The sequence below is a fragment of the Panthera onca genome, chromosome A3 (assembly GCF_046562875.1).
Source record: "Panthera onca isolate mPanOnc1 chromosome A3, mPanOnc1 haplotype 2, whole genome shotgun sequence".
NCBI lineage: Eukaryota > Metazoa > Chordata > Mammalia > Carnivora > Felidae > Panthera > Panthera onca.
Window position 1 is genome coordinate 66,395,838 of NC_138341.1, and position 21,809 is coordinate 66,417,646.

Below are 21,809 nucleotides of genomic sequence, written 5' to 3' on the forward strand. Positions count from 1 at the left end.
CTTGAGGATTTTGAGAATACAGGCTACACTTCCTCTAGAGACTACCACCAGTTGTGGAGGCTTAAAATTTTTTCAAAACACTAGCATAGCGCTTGGAATCAAAATTTTAGCATGGGAAGAACCTTAGAAATCTTATTCAGCCAGCATTTCCCATACTGTAAGAAATCAACATACTACTTGCTATGAGTCTTACAAAGAAGCACCAATATTGTAACTTTTTAATTTTTTTTTTTAAGATAAAAATGAAGCAACTCTGACCCAGTTGAGCAGCAGTACTTTCTTCCTCTAAGACATCTCCATAAATATCTTATGATTCATAAAGGGTTATTTGGAAAACTATTTGGAGATTCACTACCCTGATTTTAGATGAAACTGCATAGCATTCACATTCCTGGCCTGGGTTTCTAGAAATTATACCCTTATTATTTGTCTGACATTGTAAACTGACATTGTTAGGTATGGGTTCCCTTTGACCAAAACAACTTTAGCTGTAACAGTGAAAGTAGGTATATTATTTGCCTATAAAATTTGCCTTAAGACCTGGTTTTCTCAGTAAATAAATACTTCATTGTGGATGTCTCTGTGGCTGCATGCAAGATTATTTTTTACTTTAAAACTATTTGTGACTATTTAGTGAATAAACATAGTAAGAGGACACAAGTATATTATTTCTGGCTTTTAAACTATAACAATCAGTCTTTATGTAATAAGATGTCTATAATATTAATAAATTTCCCAGTTAGATTCTTTCTTCTTGCCCTACTCAACAAGAGCTCATTAGTTTCTTATCTTCATGAATTATATTATGTTTAACCTTTGATTAAATAACATGAAATGCTTTTCTCCTGCAGATGTGGACAAAGTACAAGAAAGCAGAAATTCAAAAAGCAGGTCTAGGGAGCAACAAAGCTCCTAATTCTATTACCCACTACATGACATGTGGGCCAAGTGGTGAGTTTCTTCCTTACAATGTAAATGAGATTAGTCTGTCTCATTTATACAAACTAACCGTGTTACGTACAAGAACAAGTGCACATTGCATTAACAGATGTAAATATTGCTTGCTTAATTCACGACTTTCTGTCCTACTTACTAGTTGAGGAAGATTTATTGATTGATGTAAGCTTTTGCCTATCAGTGCAGGAAACAAACCTTTAAAAATTATTTTTATTTTTTTTCTTAATTTAAATTTAATTTTACTAGTAAATGTTTTCGGAATTCCTTTTTTAATTTGAAGTTGTTCTTTTTTTCTTTTATAGGAATCCACTCCCCCCCTACCCCCCACAATGTTCTTGATAATTGAGAATAAACAGTAAATTACGTACCTTTTCTGTAAAGAGCCACTCAAAGAAAAATCGTCTCTTTCTGTCACTCTCTCATTCCTATAGAAGACCTATCTGGTGCATGTTGTTCGTATAGTGGCTGCTCTGTATTTTATATCTCTCTTATCTTCAAGCTTTTCTTACATTTTCTTTCTTCTTTCTACCTTCCAACTAAATACAGAGAGAAAAGTGTCCTTCAGTTTCTCAGTGTGAAGCCTTTATTTCTGAAGTAACAAGACACCCAACTATAGGAATCATTTTAAAAATCTTTAAGGAGACTTTAAACAATCCTTCGTGACTAGAGCAGGCAAGAAATACAAAACCTTCATTCCTTCCTTGAATCAAGGAGCACTACTGGAGTCAACTGCCAAAATTTTTAGAAGGTTTTAGGACTTACTATACATTGTATTGTTAAGATCTACTGAATAAAGGATGTTCTCTCTCTAAGGACCAAGTGTTTTAAGGTTTCAAGAAGTACTCCAAGAACAATCTACTTCTTTCGTCATTTGTTTATGAATTTATCCATGTTTGCTTAATGCTTCTGCTAAGTATTAGCCAGAATCTAGCCATTTATATTTAGTTGTGTAAATCTAAAATGCTGTATGTTGTGGAATGTACTATATATCAAGATACAGAGAACATTGTTTTGGCATGTCAGAGCCTTATTTGGTTAGCAGACTGCATGTGTTGGTATTCTTTTTTTTTTTTAACTAATTATTTTGATGCACTGCAAAAGAAATTCAGTTTATAAGATAAATCTGAAAAATAGGAGTTATAAAAAATTTACAGTAATATTAATATTTCCATATTCCTCATTAAGCAACACTAAGCATTCACAATCCAAGGTAATTAAAGAGAGTGTTTTTCTGAAACTTTTTTAGTAAGGTGGTTTTCCAGCAAATTGCATTCCCAAGATAAAACTGTTGTGTTTTAATTCATTTCCCTTCTTTAGTATTGGGTTATATATGTGTGTCTGTTTTTTTAACATGAGAGCTGACTATTGCTTAAGAAGTTTTCTTATGGCAAAAAAAAATGTAAATAATTTACTATGATCTGCATTTTGCCAGGAACTCATTTATTTTTAAGGTTATCACATATTAATAAGAACTTTTCTGTTTTTGTCCTTTATAATATTGCATTAAAGTTGGTAACTGTTATTGGTACTTTTGAAATATTTGTATGCATTTGTTACCTTAAACATTTGAAAGAAGCACAAAAAAAGTAGATTTAGTTAACCCAGGGAAACATCAGTTTTTTTGTAGCTCCAATTTTATATCACAGTTTTATTTTCTTATGAAATCAAAAAAGGCATTGATACTTATTAATGCAAATTCATTATTTAACATAAATACCAGAATAATCTTAAAGGTCTGAAATGAGAAAGATAGTGACTTTTTTATTTTAACAGTGTACTTCTTAGGCTCTCATTACCAGCTCTAAAAAATCTTTTTGGAACAACTCCATATTCATAGTGTGTGGTTTAGGAACTGTGTGTTTCATCACTAACCTAGTAACTGTGAGAAATGTGTATGTTCTCTCCCCCCCACCCCATTCTCTCCTTCCCTCTCTCTCTCTCTTTTCCACTCTCTATCCCTTTCCCTCTCTGTTTTTGGTAGGCCAGTAGCAGTATTGTGTTCATAGTCTACTTTCAGAAAGACTTACTAATGAAAAGAAAGACAGCATGTATAGTTGACCAGAAATTAAAAAGAATTTAGAGAACTTGGACTTATCTTAATGCCACCATTAACTTAGGTTTTGCCGCCAAATAATGCTGTAAACTCTTGGATGAAAGGTGCTATGTAAATGTAAATACAAAGGATTCTTACTAAAATACAAATATTGCACAACAGACATATTTAAAACTTATTCTCTAGACTTTGAAATATCTTTCTCCATTGTGACTCCCTAGATTCAAGTATCAAATTGATAATGGGCATCATGGCAGTCTAGAGATACTTGCATGTAAAAAATGTAAATTCATTTTTAGGTGGATAAATTGAAAGTAAATATAGAAGTTATGTTTTAGCTAAATACAGTAAGTGGGTAACTTAGATTTATATTAACTAGCATCTAATTTGCACAACTAGGACACATCCCAGGACAGTTACTAAAAGTTGGAATTTAATGAGTAGGAGTTTGCCCAGTGAGATGAATCATACCACAGCTTGACCTCTCCAGAACACTAATGTCCTAAAATAGAGAACCTGTTGACTTAAGCAGCACATTATTGCTTCATGCAGAAAATGCTTAGGGACAGCCTATATAGTACTGAGAGACTCAGTATGCTGACCCTGAGAAAGTGCAGTTAGAGACAACCAAGGAAATACTTAAGACTGCAAAAGTAGGAATATTCTCAATTATATTCATAACCTTTTTCATACCATTTCAAGAAAGGACTAGATAATAACCTCATGAATACTTTACTTTCTCCAAAAGATTCAGAAGCAAACTTAGAAGGAGGTCACTCTTTTCCCTTAAACTGCTTCTACCAAACAAAATGTTTGGCCACCTAGAAACTTAATGGGGCCTGACATGTTTTTATCTGGCTGTCTTCTAAATCAACACCTAACCCCTTAGGAAACTGAAAAAATAATATACAGGGTAATAGCTTCGGCAAAGAGCTCCAATAAAGTGCTTCAGATCTGGCCATGTGGAAATGTTTGGTCCACGTTTTGAACTGGTGGTTACCAAAGAGTTCACGTAACAGGTTTGTATGTAGCACCTTTCATGCAAGGCATGGTAAGAGCCTATTAAAAAATCACTGTGCATATTACAGAATTGCAGCCACCTCACAAATGAAGTATTAGAGCCTGCACTGTCTTAACAGTTTATGTCAGGAAGTGAAAAAGATACTGTACCAAATCTGGAATTACAATGAGGAGTAATAATGTATGCTAAATGACTTTGTGTTTTAAGTGACTTTTTATGAGAAAAGTGAATTTTTGTGTTTTTCTTTTCTGCTTCACTTAGTCCTGAGATGTATTTTTTCTTTAAGCCTTGAATGAGTAATACAAAAGGAGCCCATTTTGTGATATAAACCTTGATGTACATGTTGAGATATTGGGACAACAATGAAAATGCCTTAAAAGGAATGCTTATGGATAAAGTTGCACTTATAACAGCACCCTTTAACAAAACCTGATTTTAAATTGTCTTTTTCATTTCTAAGGGTTCTCTTTCAATGTTTGCCATTGTACTTACAACTGTTATTAAATACCAAATCAAATAATACAAAAGCTGTAACATTTCCTTTAAAAGTAATGCTACTAAGGGATTTGGAGTTGAATGGCAGTGATTTTTACTTGACAATACCTATTATCAGCCACAGAAATCCAGTTCGTAACAAACCATCATATTTGTCTTTTTAAAAACATTTCATTACTTTTTAGTTAACTTTATTACTCCTAAAAAAAATTAAGTTGGTTTAACATTCACTTAAACTGATTGATACAAAAAGAAATAAAACAAAGAGGTGATTTTTATAACAAGTGGTTAATAATCATTTAAAAATCGTAAGATACAATTTAGCTAAGTATTATCTTTCCTTTTCCTTTACCCTGGAAAACTCTTTTTCAGACATAACCCATAACCTTGTTTAGATGATTCTGTCTAAATCTTTCAGGGATGAGTATTGGAGGTTTAGGAAGAGAATCACATCTATCAGTTCTGTCAGTCTTCACATAGGTGTCAGTACAGTAATATATTGCAGGAAGCAGTCTCTTTCATTTTCACGTATGTAAGACTTTGGGAGGCAAAATGTTAGAGAAGGCAACCAGCTGTGTTTTCTTGGGCAGGTTAGTCTTTCTGAGCCTGTTGTCACTATAAGATGAGGAGGGTACTAACTGCCTTAGTGTCTTTGCCTCGATTATTCATTAAGCCTTCATTTTATGTGCAAATCAACCTAAAATTTCCTCTTAGAGATGTAGTAAACAGCAGGTAAAAAGTAAGATGGCACCTTAAAATAAGTTATCATTAATGGAAAATATTTCTTACTCCCCATTTCTTAAATTCATTCTTTATAGAAACTCTGCCACAAGTAAACTTGTAGTTCTAATCATATATATCAAGAACTGACAAGTTTTTACTCTCATTTTGCCTTTAAGTAACACAAATTGGTACAGAGTACACTATCACTACCAGATGGAAATTACTTTTGACTGACCAAACAGGAAAATATGATTACCTCACGACTATCCCATTTGATTGTACTGGAGGAAAATGTGAAAATTTTCTTGACGAGATCTCTAGACTACTTGTGTAGTTTAGTCTACCTCAGACCTTAAACTAATGTTTTGTTTCAAGTGAAAAAGTATGTTTCTCCACAATTGAAGGGGGAAAGGAGTAAAATTTAGGACAGAAAAAACTTGTTCCAAGTATGTTTACATTTCTAACCTCTCAAAGACTAAACAGATCTTTCCTTAATCCTCATTCCCCAAAGATAACCACTATCAATAATTTAATCTATTCCTGTATTTTTTCTCTATGTACAATATATGTATAATTTCATACATGCTGTTTTTGCAAGTTGCTTTTTTCAAGTACAGTAAACACCCTAAAGATGTAAAATAGTTGATCTTAGTTAAACTAACCTTAATTTTGTTGTTAATCTACTCTTAATTGTGGAAGCCGTTCCTTTAATGAGTAGTTGTCATGGGAGAGATAGGAGATGAAATCTGAGCTAAAACGACCTCAATACATTTTTTTTAAGTTATTTATTTATGGGGCGCGGGGAGGGGGGAGGAGTAGGGGCAGAGAGGGGAGAGAGAATCCCAAGCAGGCTTATGCTGTCAGCACGGAACATGATATGGGGCTCAAACCCATGAACTGTGAGATCGTGACCTGAAATGAAATCAAGAATCATATGCTTAACTGACTGAACCACTCAGGAGCCCCTCAATACCTCTTTTCAAAAGCAGCTCCTTTTAGAGGGCATCTGGCTGGCTCAGTCAGTAGAGCATGTGACTCTGGATTTCAAGATTGTGAGTTTGAGCCCCACATTGGGTGTATATTACTTAAAAGATAATTTTAAAAAGCAGCTCCTTTTAGATGAAATGTCCCTCCTAAAATTAGTCACCAAACCAAGGTGCTAAATATTCTTATCACTTTTAATGCTTTCTATAAATAAAAAATAAGAAAAACAACTTTCAGAAAGAAGTGTATTCTAAATATTAGTCCAATTAGTTTTTATCAAAATTTAGTATTATGGGATCATGTCCTGTCTTCTTCACAAATGTGAGAAAGTCTTCAGGGCTCAATCCCATGGTTGCAGCATTGGTCATTGGATGAAAGTACACCTTTTCATGTCCACCTTCCAGAAAAGCAGAATCCAGAACAAATTTCACATCTCCATCATCACAGAAGAGTGCCAAAGGTGTGGCACAGCCTTGGCCAACTTTTAGTTTTTCTAGCATGGCTGTTTCATCAGCAAACCGAAGATTTCCACTCCCAACACCTAACTGCTTAGCAAGATCATTTAAATTAACTTGTCTGTCATGAAGAACTGTCACCAGCCAATAGCCTTTTTTCTTCTTGTCTTTAAGGAATAAGTTCTTACTATGTGCTCCTTTCAAATGCTGGATATGAGGCATCATTTCTTCAACTGTAAATACCTGTAAAATATCACACGAAAAGTTTTAAAATAATGCATGTACACACTGCACATATACACAGCTATATGTACTCTGCTTGCTGGGTGAAAACAGCAAGGTTAGGGGAATACTCAATGCCATAGATTGTCACTGGTAGAGACCCATTTCCAGCCCGTTACCAAATAACACACCTTGCTACCTCAATCCCTACTGTGAGGACCTCTTAGGCCAGTTCTCTATTCAATGTGCTGGCCAAGCCCTCACATTCCTCAAGTGATTATTTTTTTCTTTAAGTTTCTGGTACTGAAAGTTTATAGCAGCCCAAATTCCTATTCCTTAGCATCCCATTACATCCAGACCATGTGGCAACCTCCACTTTACAAATCTATAACCACAATGAGAGTGGGAGAGCAGGGAAGACAATGAGATTCTGGACTAACAACATCAGAAGAGCTGGCAATATGCACAGGTAAAGAAGGGGGAGAGTTACGTGTACTATATAGGAGAGAAGGTCAGAAAAAATGATAAAAGTCTTGATGTTAAATGTGTAAGGTTGAAGACACTGTATTTGTCTACCCTTTAAAGGTCACCATATTTAGTTATCATTAGCTGTCATTCAGCCCTGGAATAAAAACTATGTCCCTGCACCACTCAAGTTACACTGGTATTGTGAAATGTTTGCAGATCTTCACATCAATATACTATGTTAATACCAAACACTATAAGCTTGGTGTCCCGCTATATGCATGATGCCTGAAACATGGTAGGCACTACACAGTTTATTGCCTGCTAACTATATACACATGAAGTGGACACACTGATCCAATATTCCAGACCAATTTAAGATGCACTAGTTTTCAGAATGTGACCAGGTCGCTCCAAGAGAAAAAAGCTCAAGTTTTCCCACGATAACATTAGTCCCGAGAGGCCTTTGATGTGCCTGTCGGGTCCCTTCTGTGCTCTGGAACCCGGGAAAGGTCCTAGAACGGTCGCTTCTGCGGCACATTCCCGCTGGGGCATCTGGTCTTCACGGCCCTGCCCAAGACCCCGCAGCGGAGCCCACCCCTCCGGCAGGAGCCCCTCACCTCCGGGTGCTCCACGACCTCTGTGCGGATGGCCAGGGCGCCGAGCCGCTCATCCAGCGCCGCCCGCAACTCGGCACCAGCCATGCTGCTGTCGTGGCCCGCAGACACTGGGCGGAAGAGCGCAACAAACAGGCGTGGCTTCCCGCGAGGCAGGCCGACTGGAGGCTGGAGCGGAAGTGCATAGAGGGACCCGCGCGACCCCGGAAGCCCAGTGCGGCGCCTTCCGGAGGCAGGGTCCTGCAGGGCTCGCACCGCCTTCCTATGGACACCACTCCCTCTGGAAGTCGTCTTCTGGGACTGCTGTGCGAGACCTGCGGCGTTCCTTGTCCCGCGTTCCACAGGAGGAAGGCACCTGCCTTTTCATAGCCTTCCCTAACTCCTCTTGAGGTTCCCTAGGTGCAGCATATCTTTCATTTAAACAGAATCAGGACCACCTAACAAAGTTAAGTGTAGGGAGCTTTGGAGATCAGGCGAGTATGTGACCGTGGGCTGGCCCCAGGCAGAGAAGCTCCTTACCTCTTCCCCTGCCTTCGAAATGTACCTTCTGCCCACTGCTCCTGTACCGGGAGCCACTTAAAGGACATTGACTTGGGAGAGTAATGTGCTATTGAAACCATCGGGACAGTTTTTTGCCTGAAATTCCCTTAAGGCCTCTGTATAAACTCAAGATTCTGTCAGGTGCGTGCGAGATCACCGCTGTCCTGTGGCTGCTCAAGTCAAGCCTCCTATTAAGTTTCGTTGCTTATTAAACTTGTCACTAATTAGTATAGAATGGACTGCCTCTTTCTTCCAGTCTTTCTCCTCGCGTTTACTATGTGTGGGGAGAGGAGCAGTTTCAGATTTTACCTGAGGAACTTAGGAGGTTTTAAACCAAAAGGGAGAGAGGAGGACTCCAAAATCCCTATTCTTCAACAACTTTTCAACTTTTCATTTATAAACTACAATTTTACATTTGACCTTTCCTGAAAGTTACTTTCCATATGATTCGATCACAAATAATTCACGATGGCAACTGCATCTCACCTTTTTCAGAGGCAGTTTGCCTACCTCTTGGTGGGATGTTTTCCATTATCCTCTGAAACCCTCACTCACCACTTTTTTTCCCACTAGGTTTCTTTCTAAGAATCAAATTAGAAAGCAGAATAGGAAAGATCACCCATTTGAAGATATGGCATATCCCAAATAATTGTCCTTAAATATTTGAAGATGTTCAAGAAACCCCAAATCCAATCATGGTGAGCTAAGAGTAAACACGGGAAAGAAGAGTTGGAATCTGATTGTAACTAAGACATGTAAGTATGTCCAAAAGTAGGAACACATTAACCAAGGGTAAGATCTCCATGACAGCTGCAAAAGAGAACACAAAGAGCAAAAACTGGCATTTGCATCTCACACATTGTCTAGGCAATTGAATTTTCTGTCGTAGAAGTCTCTTTGGAAATGAACTGCCATCCATCAGTTATTTGAGACATGAATTCTCCCCCCAACACACATCACACACACACACCCCTATAGCTACTCCATCACTGTTCATTTTCTAAAGTCCTTCCACTTCTTACCACTTCCATCACCCCAGCCTAAACTACTATCATTTTCCCACTTGACTGACACTAATGTTCTCTTAATTTAGTCTACTTGTGGTGGAATGACCAAGTATGCTGCTTTAAGCGAGTCTTAAAACCAAAGATTTTTATTATAAAATGGAGCCAAATCTGTCTATGGTAAAAGAACTTTATATCACTGCTTAAAAACTATCCTAACCCAGGGTTAATGCAGTAACTGCTTAAAAACTATCCTAGCCCAGGGTTAATGCAATATTTATCATGCATTATGTCAGCATTGTATTAATTACAAAAGAAATGCTATCCTCACTATCGTCCTTTGTCTTCAAGGCAAATACAATCTCAAATTTACACCAGACACAACATGAAACAGGTTATATTAAAAATGATCAGCATGAGCTTGAGGAACTAGATATCTAGTCACAGAACTTGAATTTAAAAATGTTATAGAAGTCTCACAATTCTAGGAGAGGGTTCATATCTGATAAATACATTTTATTGAATTATTTTACAAACAGGAAAAGAATAAGCAAGAAGTCTTGTGGCATTTCTACAAGAAAGTATTGAGGGAAAGACTTTTTGTCATTAGGAGGAGTGTGGATACTGGACAGAAAGGGACAGAATCTGAAATAGGGAGGTGGAAAATGGAGTTACACTAGGGTCCACGAAAACGGACCACATATAGGTCCACATATAGGTCTGCTCAAAGTAAAGAAATAACTACAACTGTAGCCTATCTGACAAAGGAAATAAAAAGGCCAAAACATTTATCAGCACCATGGGAACTGGGTATCATTGCATTTATTAGATGAAGTATGTTAGAGATCCCCATTACTGAGTGAAACAAAGGGCAATTCCAGGTCAGATAAGTTGAAAGCCATCCTAAGAAGCAGTACATATTCCAAAAAAGTGAAACAATCGGGGAAAAAATATTTGCTGCAATCTACGTCTCTTGAACATATCTTTTGGAACATCTCTATGTGCCACGCTCTCTGCTCTCAAAGACCTTAAAATCTGGCAAAGAGGACTGAAACATTCACAGAGAATAAATCCAAGAAAGTGTGACTAGTGCAACAATAGTAGCATAATGTGGGTGCTTTAGGAGCCCAGAGGAAGGGTGCTAAGACTGGGCAGGTGCACCAAGGAAAGCATTAGGGAAAGATGGCATCAGTTTGAAGAATAAGTAGGAGTCTGCAGAAAAAAAGAGGAAACCCAGGAGCTGAGAGATGGCGGAGGAAAAGCACAGTATGTCCTGGGGCAGTATGATTCATTGTGACAGTAGAGCAGAACTAGAAGCCTGTCAGTAGAAGACAAGGCGAGAAGTAGGCACAAAGAATCATTACCTGTTGTATTAAGGAACCAGGTATGTCCCACCATAAAGGGCCATGCAAAATAAATTAGGTGACATCTTCCTAGGGAATTCCATATTCTCAATCATGCTCTCAATATTTGAAAATATAGGGAAACACAATTTACTAAATGGAGAACATGAATTATAGAGGATAGACAACACAGCCCCACTTTTGCTTCTAAATACACATACCTATATAACAGAGTAGCTTAAAAACTAATTAGTATTAGAATCGTTCCCTAAACCTATTTCACAAAAATTGGCTTCTAAAGGTCTATGGAAGAGGATTATTCCTAGGTCAGGAGAAGATGGAGGTTAGTTCCTAGATAAGTGAGGATCTAGGAGGAAACTTAAGTTTCCTCCAAGTCAGAAGAGAAGGTGAAGACCAGAGTGGGAAGGATGGAAGGGTAGAGAACAGTCCCTTTCTTGGCATTTTGTCCCTCCAGTGGGTAGCAAGATAGACACCCACTGTCAGTGGAAGGCAGTCCACCTGGGCCAGCACTGCCTAAGCAGATGAGGCACAAGTACATCTGAGCATCGTCGCTCAATGAGGAGCCATGACAAAAAAGACAATAACCCCACAGTCCAGTTCCCTGGCTCCTCCAGAGACTCAGGTTCCTGGATGATTCCGTGGAGAAGAGAGGAAATCTCAGTTGATAGCCTCAGGTTAATGTTCCTTGCAGCTCCAATATGTGGGGACATGGGCCATATTATATTCAACTCAAAATATGATTGAAGATCAGCTACAGGCTAAAGGTGTAATGATGAGCAAAACCAGGCAGAGCTTCTGCCCTGGTGGAGCAAACAGTATATTGCAGGAGACCGATATTAGTCAAATAGTCACAGAAACAAGTGTTAAATTGCATGGGAGGCAAGTGCTAAAGACATATAAGCGATGCTAAGAGTCCATAATCAGGGAAGCCGACCTTGTCTGGGGACGGAGGAGCAGATCAAGGAAGGCCTCTCTGAGGAAGTGAAGCTTAAACTGAAATCTGAAAGGTGAGTAGGAATTAAGAGGGCAGAGAGAGAAGAGTGAATCAGGCAGAGGAAACAGCATGACCCTGTGTGCAAGGGTGAGAGGAAGCAAACCAAGGAAAAGGCATTGGAAGAGGGTCAGTGGGATTGGCGTGCAACAGGCAAGGGGAGGAGAGTCATGGCTCCATTTCACACACAATGGGGGTGGGAACTAAAATTCTCACCTGCTAAAAATACATTTCTCAAAGTGGTTATCTCTGGCTAATGGAACTGCAAGTATTGTAAAAATGTTTCTTTGTAGTTCTATCTTCTGAAAATTTCTATGTTGAACATATGTTATTTTTATAACGGAGGGGGGAATCAATAAGGTATTAAAAATAAAGAAATGCAAACACGTCTCCACAAATAAGATCACATGAAGCTATTTTCAACAAAGACTTCAAAACAGAAGAAAGTTACAGTGTAAAAAAATTAGTAAGTGGGCAGACTGAATTTAATTACCCCTAAGTTAAAATATGAAACGGGTGAAAACATTCAGTTTTCCTGCCTGGAAAAATATTGGTTTCATACAACATAAACAAAACAAAACACATGTAGTAGATGACAGCCGATTAAGCAGAGAAATAACATGTTTCCTTTTTGTTCACTTTCAACACTCATTTTAAGTTAGGTGGTCATAAGGAAGCTTTGCTCTGGACGCAGAACTGCTTTCAGACGCTGACCTGAGCCCCAGGCCCTGCTGCAAACACCTCGTGAGTAATCCTGGCCTCCTGACCCTAGGCAGCAATTACTGTCATTCAGGATCCCCTACCGAGGGAGGCCTGGCCAGCGAAGTGAGCTCCGTGCTAGATGCTCTGCAAACCAGTTCTAACTTTCTGGACCAAGTGAACTTTAGATCACTAGATTAATGAGTGGAGATGAAAAGAGCTTTATATTCAGTGTTATTACGTGGTCTGTAGGCAGTTCTCACAGCAAGCCAAGAAAATTGATTTCTCTACAAAAGTACTAAAACATAGATTATTTTTTCCTACCTTGCATAGGGACTTGGGATATTTTAAGTCTAGCATTTCAGAATAATTAATTTGATTGGATACGGTTCAAGGAACTACTTTGGAATTTTTGTCCTTGCCTTACTGGCTAACAGGAGAAATTTCCCATGATTTTAATACATTAAATTAACTTGCAAGTGGAATATGTTTGCAAAAATTTCAATAAAAATATAACATTGAAACCAGAAATCACATATTATTCCTCTACTCCTGCTGATTTGATTTACCTATTTATGGCGAATGTTGATTTGAGTAAATATTAATAAGCACATTTTTGAAATGTACTGGATGTAACGTAAGAACAAAAAGGGCCAGTTCGATCAGAAAGAACCTCATATTCACTATATCTCCAAAATATAAAATAACTAGTTTTTTCAGAGTATAAAAATATTGTTTAATGTTTTTAACAATTTGTATGTATTTATTAATTTAAAAGTTTATTTATTTATTTTGAGAGAGAGGGTGAGAGGCCATGTGAATAGGGGGAGGGACAGAGAGAGAGAGAGAGAGAGAGAATCCCAAGCAGGCTCTGTGCTGTCAGCATGGTGCCTGATTCAGGCTCAGTCTTAGGAACCATGAGATCATGATCTGAGCTGAAATCAAGAAATCAAGAGTCAGATGCTTAACTGACTGAAGCACCCAGGTACCCCATGAATTTATTTTTTAAATAAATGTTATATAATCATACTTAAAAATAAATACAAAAGTTAAAAATATATGTGTTTTTACAAAAAAAAAAAAAATTAGATCACACACACAAAAAAGATTAAAAATATTTGTCACAGGAGCACCTGGGTGGCTCAGTCGGTAAAGCATCCAACTTCGGCTCAGGTCATGATCTCACAGTTTGTGAGTTCAAGCCCCGCATCGGGCTCTGTGCTGATAGATCAGAGCCTGGAACCTGCTTCAGATTCTGTATCTCCCCCTCTCTCTGCCCCTCCCATGCTCATACTCTGTCTCTCTCTGTTTCTCAATAATAAGTAAACATCAAAAAATTTTTTAAAAATATCTGTCACAGGTATTATACATATATTCACATCACACATATAATGTGTATGTAAATTCTATATAATGCTGTTTATTTCTAATTTTACCTGATCAAGACAGAATTATACAACATATGATATTTTATGATCTGCTTTTTATTTTCACCCAATAGGTATCTTTTCAAGTCAGTAGAGATCAACATTGTTACTGGCAATGTTTCTTTAGTATTCTACTTATTCACCCAACCCCAAATTTGGAAATGTCCAATGTCCAATGACTTACATGTAAATAATTTCAAAATTTTCCATATTATAAATAAGTCTATCATAAATATCTATATTCCTATATCTATGTTTGCGTAATTATTTTTTCCATAGAATAAATCCCCAGAGGCTGCAAAGTTACACAATTTATACATTTAAATTGATAGCTATTGTCTATTGCCCTCTAGAATGGTTTTATCAATTTACAGTATAAGAATGTTCTATTCTCCACATGTTAATTAACAGTTATTTGATTACCAGAGTCAAGGATATTAAATAAGCAAATATGCTTTTGCACTGTTTTTAATTTTAGGAAAAATACAAGTATCAATATTATGCTTACTGATGGAGGATGATATATCTATACATATCAAATATCAACTTAATGCCATCAAGATAAAATATAAACTTCTCCACTAGACTGTAAGGAGAAGTAAGTTCAGAAGAGTGCAGCAATTTTTGTCTGCTGTGCTCCTGATGACAGGCAGACTCCCAAGAGAAAGGAACTTGAGTTTGCCCCACGTTCAGTGATCAGATCCATCTCCCCTTCAGAATCTGAATGTGTAAAGGGGTAGAAAAAGAGCCAAAATTGCGTGGAAAGAGCTCCCTTCACAGGAAAGAACTTCAAGAGTAGGGAAGAAATGTTCCTAATTTACATTCCTAATTGTTTATATATTACTAATGTGTTTCCAGTTGTAGCTTTTCTTTTAATTTTGTTTTTAGTATCTTTAAATCTTTTTTTTAAATGTTTATATTTATTTTTGAGACAGAGAGACAGAGCATGGTCAGAGAGAGAGGGAGACACAGAATCCAAAGCAGGCACCAGGCTCTGAGCTGTCAGCGCAGAGCCCGACACAGGGCTCAAACCCACGGACCATGAGATCATGACCTGAGCCGAAGTTGGATGCTCAACTGACTGAGCCATGTAGGCACCCCTTTAGTATTTTGATAGTATAATATTTAAAATATTTATCTACAGTTGACCCTTGAACACCACCACCCACCCCCACACAGTCAAATATTCATGGACAACTTTTGACTCCCCCAAAACAGCTACCAATAGTCTATTGTTGACCGGAAGCCTTACTGATAACATAAACAGTGGATTAGCACACATTTTGTAGGTTATATGTATCACATACTGTATTCTTACAATAGAAGAAAATATTATTAGGAGAGTCATAAGGAAGAGAAAATATATTTACAGTACTTCACTGTATTTATTTTAAAAAATCCACATGTAAGTGGACCAGTGCACTTCAAACCTGTGTTGTTTAAGGGTCAACTGTAGTCTAATCTAGGTTCTCAAAGTGTAATCCCCAGATCAGTACCACTGTCATCTGTGACATTACCAGTGACAGCTCACCTTATATCTATAGACTCAGAACTCTGGGGGGTGGGCCAGCAATCTGTGCTTCACCCACTAGTTTAGGTGATCCTGATGCCTCCTCAAGTTTGAGAACTGCTGGTATAATCTAACAGTTTTCCCCTTATAGTTTTTGGTTTTGGAATTATGATTAGAAACGTTTTCCCCACCTAAATTTATGGAGAATATCATTTACATTATCTTCTAATTTTTGTTTAACATTTGAACACTTAATACATATAGACTTTCCCACCACAGGAATGTAATCTCCAAGAGGACAAGAGTCTACATCTATTTTATTTCTCTCTTTTATCCTAAAACTGTGATGGGTACATGATGGGTTCGTAATATATATTTATAAATTATTGAATTAACTCTCTAATTTTGGTGGAAGATGAGAAAATACATTTATAGCCTGAAGCAATAAATATCAGGAAACTATAGTTAGCCTTTCACTTGTCCTGGGTGGCTTAAAATAGCAATTGGCAATCCTAATTACAATACACTTAATCAATGTGTGCTCAGTGGTCATGTATTAGAGTTGTAATTCTTAGTGGCATTACATTTTTGGCACTGGTTCCTAAAAGAATTTAAAAGCTTGTAGGATGCTGAGTTCTATTAAGAAAAATTACCCAAAACTTGGAAATAAGTGAAGGGATTACTGTTTGCCCTTTCGGTGTCCTGCTGGGTTTTGTTTAGCAGGCACTCACTTCTAGGGATTATCTGATTCTCTAGGAATGTTCACCTTTTTGACTTGGTATTTATTATTTTTTAGTATACAGGTATTGTATAACTCTGTAAGGGTAGATCTTAACATGTAGAAAACAGATAGTAAGGTAAATGAATTTTGTCCCAAAGAGATGCAAATGATTTTTGTCCCACAGAAAAGATAACCCCAAAAGTTATAGCTTTATTGTGCTTTAGGATATTAACCAATTTTGTATCTAAATTAGCAATCTTGGGGCACCTGGGTGGCTCAGTCAGTTAAGCGTCCGACTTTGGTTCAGGTCATTTTCTCACAGTTCATGAGTTTGAGCTCTGCGTCTGGCTCTGTGCTGACAGCTCAGAGCCTGGAGCCTGCTTCAGATTTTGTCTCCCTCTCTCTCTGCCCCTCCCCTGCTCTCTCTTTCTCTCTCTCTTTCTTTCTCTCTCAAAAATAAATAAACATTAAAATAATTTTTAAAAATAAATTAGCAATCTTGTTCAAGCATTCATTCTCTCAGTAAGGTCTGAGGATCTAATGTATAAAAATGTGGCTCTAGTTTATAATGCTGTATATATGTATGTATGTATTTTTTAATGTTCATTTCTTTTCTTTTTTGAGAGAGAAAGAGACAGAGTGTGAGCAGGGGAGGGGCAGCGATAGAGGGAGACCCAGAATCTGAAGCAGGCTCCAGGCTCTGAGCTGTCAACATAGAGCCTGACACGGGGCTCAAACACACAGACTGCAAGATCATGACCTGAGCTGAAGTTGGACACCTATAATGCTGCATTTATGATTGAAATTTGTTCCCACTAAAAAATAAATAAACCAATAAAAGTAAATATATGAGGTGATGGATGTGTTAATAAACTCAATGGAGGGGAATACTTTCACAATGTGTATGTATATCAAATTATCACATTGTACATTTTAAATATCTTACAGTTTTGTCAATTATACCTCATTAAAGCCAAAGAGAGTAAAATCAAAGCCCCTATAGCAAAAAACATTTTAAGGAGATGTAATTGTGTATATAAATAAATCAGTGAAGTTGATGAGACTCAAGAGGAAACCCACAGAAAAGCTTTATGTAATTTGGATGCTAGTGATAAAGAGAGAACTATCTCATTTTTGATGAAAATCCAATGCAGGTATCTTTAATCAGTACCGGCATAGCTCTTATTAGAGGTTACTGGAGACTAATATCATGTTTTCCACTCAAAACATACAAAATTGTTTCTCTTACTGTTTTCCATAAAGAGTTTTAATAGCAGTGGTAATACTATGGAAACAAAGATTTACTACATATCACGGAGTACAGGTTGATATCAAATTAAACTAAAAAATGCTTATATTCATATGTTCAAAAGGTAAAATTTCAAGGCTGAATAAGACCCTAAAGATCTTCAATTCAAGTTCTTCAAAGGTGGAAGTGGTTAAGAAACAGCATTGGAATCAAACAGACTTGAATTTAGGTCCCTCTCACCAATCACTAAGGATGTGACCTGGACAGGTTATTTAAGTTTCCCAGGCATAATGCATCCCCTCTGGTCTGTTAAAATGTTGTGCAAAAATAAGACATTCAGTCTTGCAGGACTGAATCAGATGATGGAGATAAAACATTAAAAACAATGCCTCATCCTGGGACGCCTGGGCAGCTCGGTCGGTTAAGTGACTTCAGCTCAGGTCATGGTTTCACGGTTCGTGGGTACGAGCCCCACCATGAGCCCCGAGTCTGACAGGACAGTCCGGAGCCTGCTCGGGATTCTCTCTCTCTGCCCCTCCCCAACACGTGCATGCTCACACGGGCTTTCTCTCAATAAAACAAACAACTCTAAAACAAACAAACAAACAAACAAAACACCCAAAGGACATGAGAGGAAGTGGAATAGGATCCCTTCTGCATCCCTCCCCTTTTCCAACAATTTAGTCCTAAAGCCATTAGGGATGAGAGCAAGGTAGGCATCCACAGATGTAGGGCAATAATCTGGTGGAGGGGTGGTCTGGTGGCTCTGAATGGGTATAAGATTAGATTACAGAAAAGTTGCAAAGACAGGGGAGAGAGTTCCCAAATGTCCTTCATTCAGTTTCCCCTAATGTTAACATTTTACATCCAACCAGGATGAAGAGGATATCCACTTCAAGGGCGGATTGGCCTGGGACTCCAAGCTGAAGCGAGGCAAGGAAAACATAAGCTCACGGATGGGGATGGGAGCCAAAGCAAAGATTGATTTCATGCAAGGAAATTGCTCAAATAATTAAATATGTTATGGTTGATGAAAGTCAGTTTCTCGCTGCCAAAAAAGGAAGTTTACAAAGGTGGAAAAGGAAAAGACTAGGCTGAAACTTTAGTCTTAGATTGGAATTGGTGAGATTAGTAAGAAGTCATGGTTTTCAAGGTATATGGATGGAAATGTGTGCATATGTGTGTGTATATTCCCTAGCTTTGTCCACAGAGAAAGCTTGAAAGCAGAGACAATGAACACACCTAACATCCAGGACTTAGATTGTAAATACCATTCTCCACTGAGTGGAACTAGAACTTCCAGTTTTAGGCATTATTCTGGAGAAAGAACTGAACTGGCAAGCAGAGGTGTATGCACAAGAATATTCACTGTGGGACACCTGGCTGGCTCAGTCTGTAGAGCCTGCAATCTTCATCCAGGGGCTGTAAGTTTGAGTCCCATGTTGGGTGTAGAGGTTACTTAAAAATAAAATCTTAAAAAAAAAGAATATTCGTTGCAATTTTTTTATAAGTTAAATACTAGAAACAACCCATATATGTAGCTATGTAAGTATGACACTTACAGACAATGGAATATTTCACAGTCATTTAAAAAGAATGATATGGGGCACCTGGGTGGCTCAGTTTGTTAAGCCTCTGACTCTTGATTTTGGCTCAGGTATTGATCTCACGGTTCATGGGATTGAGCCCCGCAGCAGGCTCTGTGCTGACAGCATGACGCCTGCTTGGGATTCTCTCTTTCCTTCTCTCTCTGCCCCCTCTCCCAAAAAACCCCAAAAAACTTTAAAAAGAATGATATAAATCTATGTTCACCAATATGGAAGGTTTCCATTATATACTTCTGTAAAGATAAAAAACAGCTTTTATACTATGAATCTTATTTATATAAAATTGCATGTGTACATGTATTTATACACAGAGATACAGGGAATGATGTTCACTAAAATAATAAAAGTGGTTACTTCTGGATAGGTAAGATTTAGGATTTGATTCACTTTCTTTTTTTAAAATAAACTAGGGGGCACCTGGGTGGCTCAGTTGAGTGTCCAGCTCTGGATTTAGGTTCAGGTCATGATCCCAGGATTTGGGGTTGAGCCACATTGAGATTCTCTCTCTCTCCCCCTCTGCCCCTCTCCTCTGCTTGCATGCACGTGCTCTCTCTCTCTAAAAAACAAAAAGGAGATGTTAACAAAATGCTTTAAAATTTGGAATAAATTAAGATTACAGAAAAGTTGCAGACAGTAGAAAATTCCCACATGGCCTTCACCCAATTTTCTCTAATGTTTACGTGCTATATTAACCATGATACATTTGTGAAAATCAAGAAGTTAACACTGGGGTACTACAATTAACTACAGACTTTATTCAGATTCCACTATTTTTTCCACTAATGTGCTTTTCTGTTCCAGGATTGTATCCAGGATTCCACATTGCATTTGGTCATGTCTTCTTAGTCTCTTCTGATCTCTGATAGCCTTTTCTTGCTTTTCATGACCTTGTCAGTTTGAAGAATTCTGCTCATATATTTTGTAAAATGCTCTTAAATTTTGGTTTGTCTGATGTAGTCCCCATGATTACAGAGTTGTGAGTTTTTGGAAGGATACTACAGAGATGAATGTCCTCATCATATCATTTCAGGGGACATGTGATATCAACATGACATCATTGCTGATGTTCACCTTGATCAGTTGGTTAAGGTGATGTTACTGTTTTTCCCTTTCCATATTCTATTCTTTGGAAGCAAATCACTAAGTTCAGCCCTCACTCAAGAGGAGAGGAATTAAGCTTAACCTCCTAGTGACAGTTATATACATGTATTATATAGAATTCTTCTGTAGAAAGGATTTGTCCCTTCTCCCCTATTCATTCATTCATTCATTCATTCATATCAGCATGAATGCATGTATACTTATTTGATACTTTGGGTTATAATCTAATACTATTTTATTTTGTTGCTCAAACGTTTCCAACTTTGGCCATTGGGAGGTCTTTCAGGTTGGCTCCTCTGCTCTTTTAACTGCCCTCATTCTTTTGTTTGCTTTTTAGCCACTTTCTTTCTATATTTGGGGGGGTACTGTGTGAACTTTCTACCTTAGTATTATCTTCATTAGAAAAGTATCGATTATTTTCACTTAAAATTGGGGAAAAAAGATATGACCTCTACTTTGGTATTCTACCAATGAACTTCTGCTTGTTTTTCAAGTGCTCGGTAAAGCAAATAAGAGAGCAAAGAACAATTTCTTGCAGAAATTGCACTGCAGTGGATGTTTGTAAATGTAAGTGAAATGATAGAAAATGGAATGAACTTTTATAGTTTTCAAGTGTTTGGGTGTCAGGTTCATTTAAAAAAAAATTCCAGGACAGAGGTTTCCATTCAGTCATTCAGCCACACTAACTGCACACCTGTGGCAGGCACTGGAAAGACAAAAATGAAAAAGGGGAGAGGGGGCATGAGTTAAGAGGCCAAATTTTGGGAGGGAGGTAACAGTAAGTATGCTTTTGAGTAAGAAACTCTTCTGTACCATATCATTAGCCTAGGGTAGTGTTAGACCTTGAGGACACAGATAAAACAATACTTATACACTTGAGAAGTGGTGGAGGTTGTGGTCAAGGGGACAGGCCAAAAGACATAATGTCCATTCAAGGTGTGGAAATGCTCTCGGAGGAGGCTGTAATATTCGCAACAGCAAACCCTTATTATGAACCAGGTATTATTTTTTTAACTTTTTTTTAAATTTATTTTTGAGAGAGACAGAGTGCGAGCGGGGGAGGGGCAGAGAGAGAGGGAGACACAGCATCCGAAGCAGGCTTCAGGCTCCCAGCTGTCAGCACAGAGCCAGACGCGGGGCTCGAACCCACGAACCCTGAGATCATGACCTGAGCCGAAGTTGGACGCTTAACGAGGGAGCCACCCAGGCGCCCCTGAACCAGGTATTCTTATAAACCTTACTGCTATTCTATGAAGTAGCTGCTGTCATTGCCAGAGTGCAGAACCGAAGCACAGAGTTTACATAACGTCCCCAAGCCTACGCACAGGGAAGGAGGTGACACAGGAACCAGCTCTGGGTATCCATAAATCAGGCGACATTTGAAAGAGAACGCCCCTAACTGAATATACAAACTGGTTCTATCACCACTTTCCTCGCATTTTTTCCTTCTTGTTAGCTATGTGTCTTTCAAAAGCGTATTATTTCTCCACACTTCAGCACCAAGGCCCCTCAAACCCCAGGGTAATAGTAACTTCTCAGAAATGGAAGGGAAGTGTACAAGTGATTGCCGACGACGCGCGCGGCTGATCCACGGAGGCGGCCAC

At 38.0% G+C, this 21,809-nt stretch overlaps 2 protein-coding genes across 8 annotated transcripts in view; one reads left to right on the forward strand and one right to left on the reverse strand.

Annotated features, from left to right (window-relative positions):
- Positions 1 to 4,509, forward strand: part of CCDC88A (coiled-coil and HOOK domain protein 88A) — a 138,883-nt gene extending 134,374 nt beyond the window's left edge. For 6 of the 7 annotated variants that reach the window (XM_078444492.2, XM_078444489.2, XM_078444485.2 and 3 more), the window contains 2 exons: positions 852 to 951; positions 1,504 to 4,509. In XM_078444492.2, the coding sequence (XP_078300618.1) occupies positions 852 to 916 (65 nt within the window). In that variant the 3' untranslated portion in view covers positions 917 to 951; positions 1,504 to 4,509. The other variant, XM_078444486.2, reaches the window with a different exon arrangement.
- Positions 4,510 to 6,409: 1,900 nt separating this feature from the next.
- Positions 6,410 to 8,667, reverse strand: LOC132661311 (prolyl-tRNA synthetase associated domain-containing protein 1). Its single transcript, XM_060605699.3, has 2 exons — positions 7,996 to 8,667; positions 6,410 to 6,931 (listed from the first exon to the last, which is right to left on the reverse strand). The coding sequence occupies exons 1-2, from the start codon at positions 8,077 to 8,079 to the stop codon at positions 6,500 to 6,502; spliced, it is 516 nt and encodes a 171-aa protein (XP_060461682.1). The 5' UTR covers positions 8,080 to 8,667; the 3' UTR covers positions 6,410 to 6,499.
- Between the last annotated feature and the right edge of the window lie 13,142 nt (positions 8,668 to 21,809).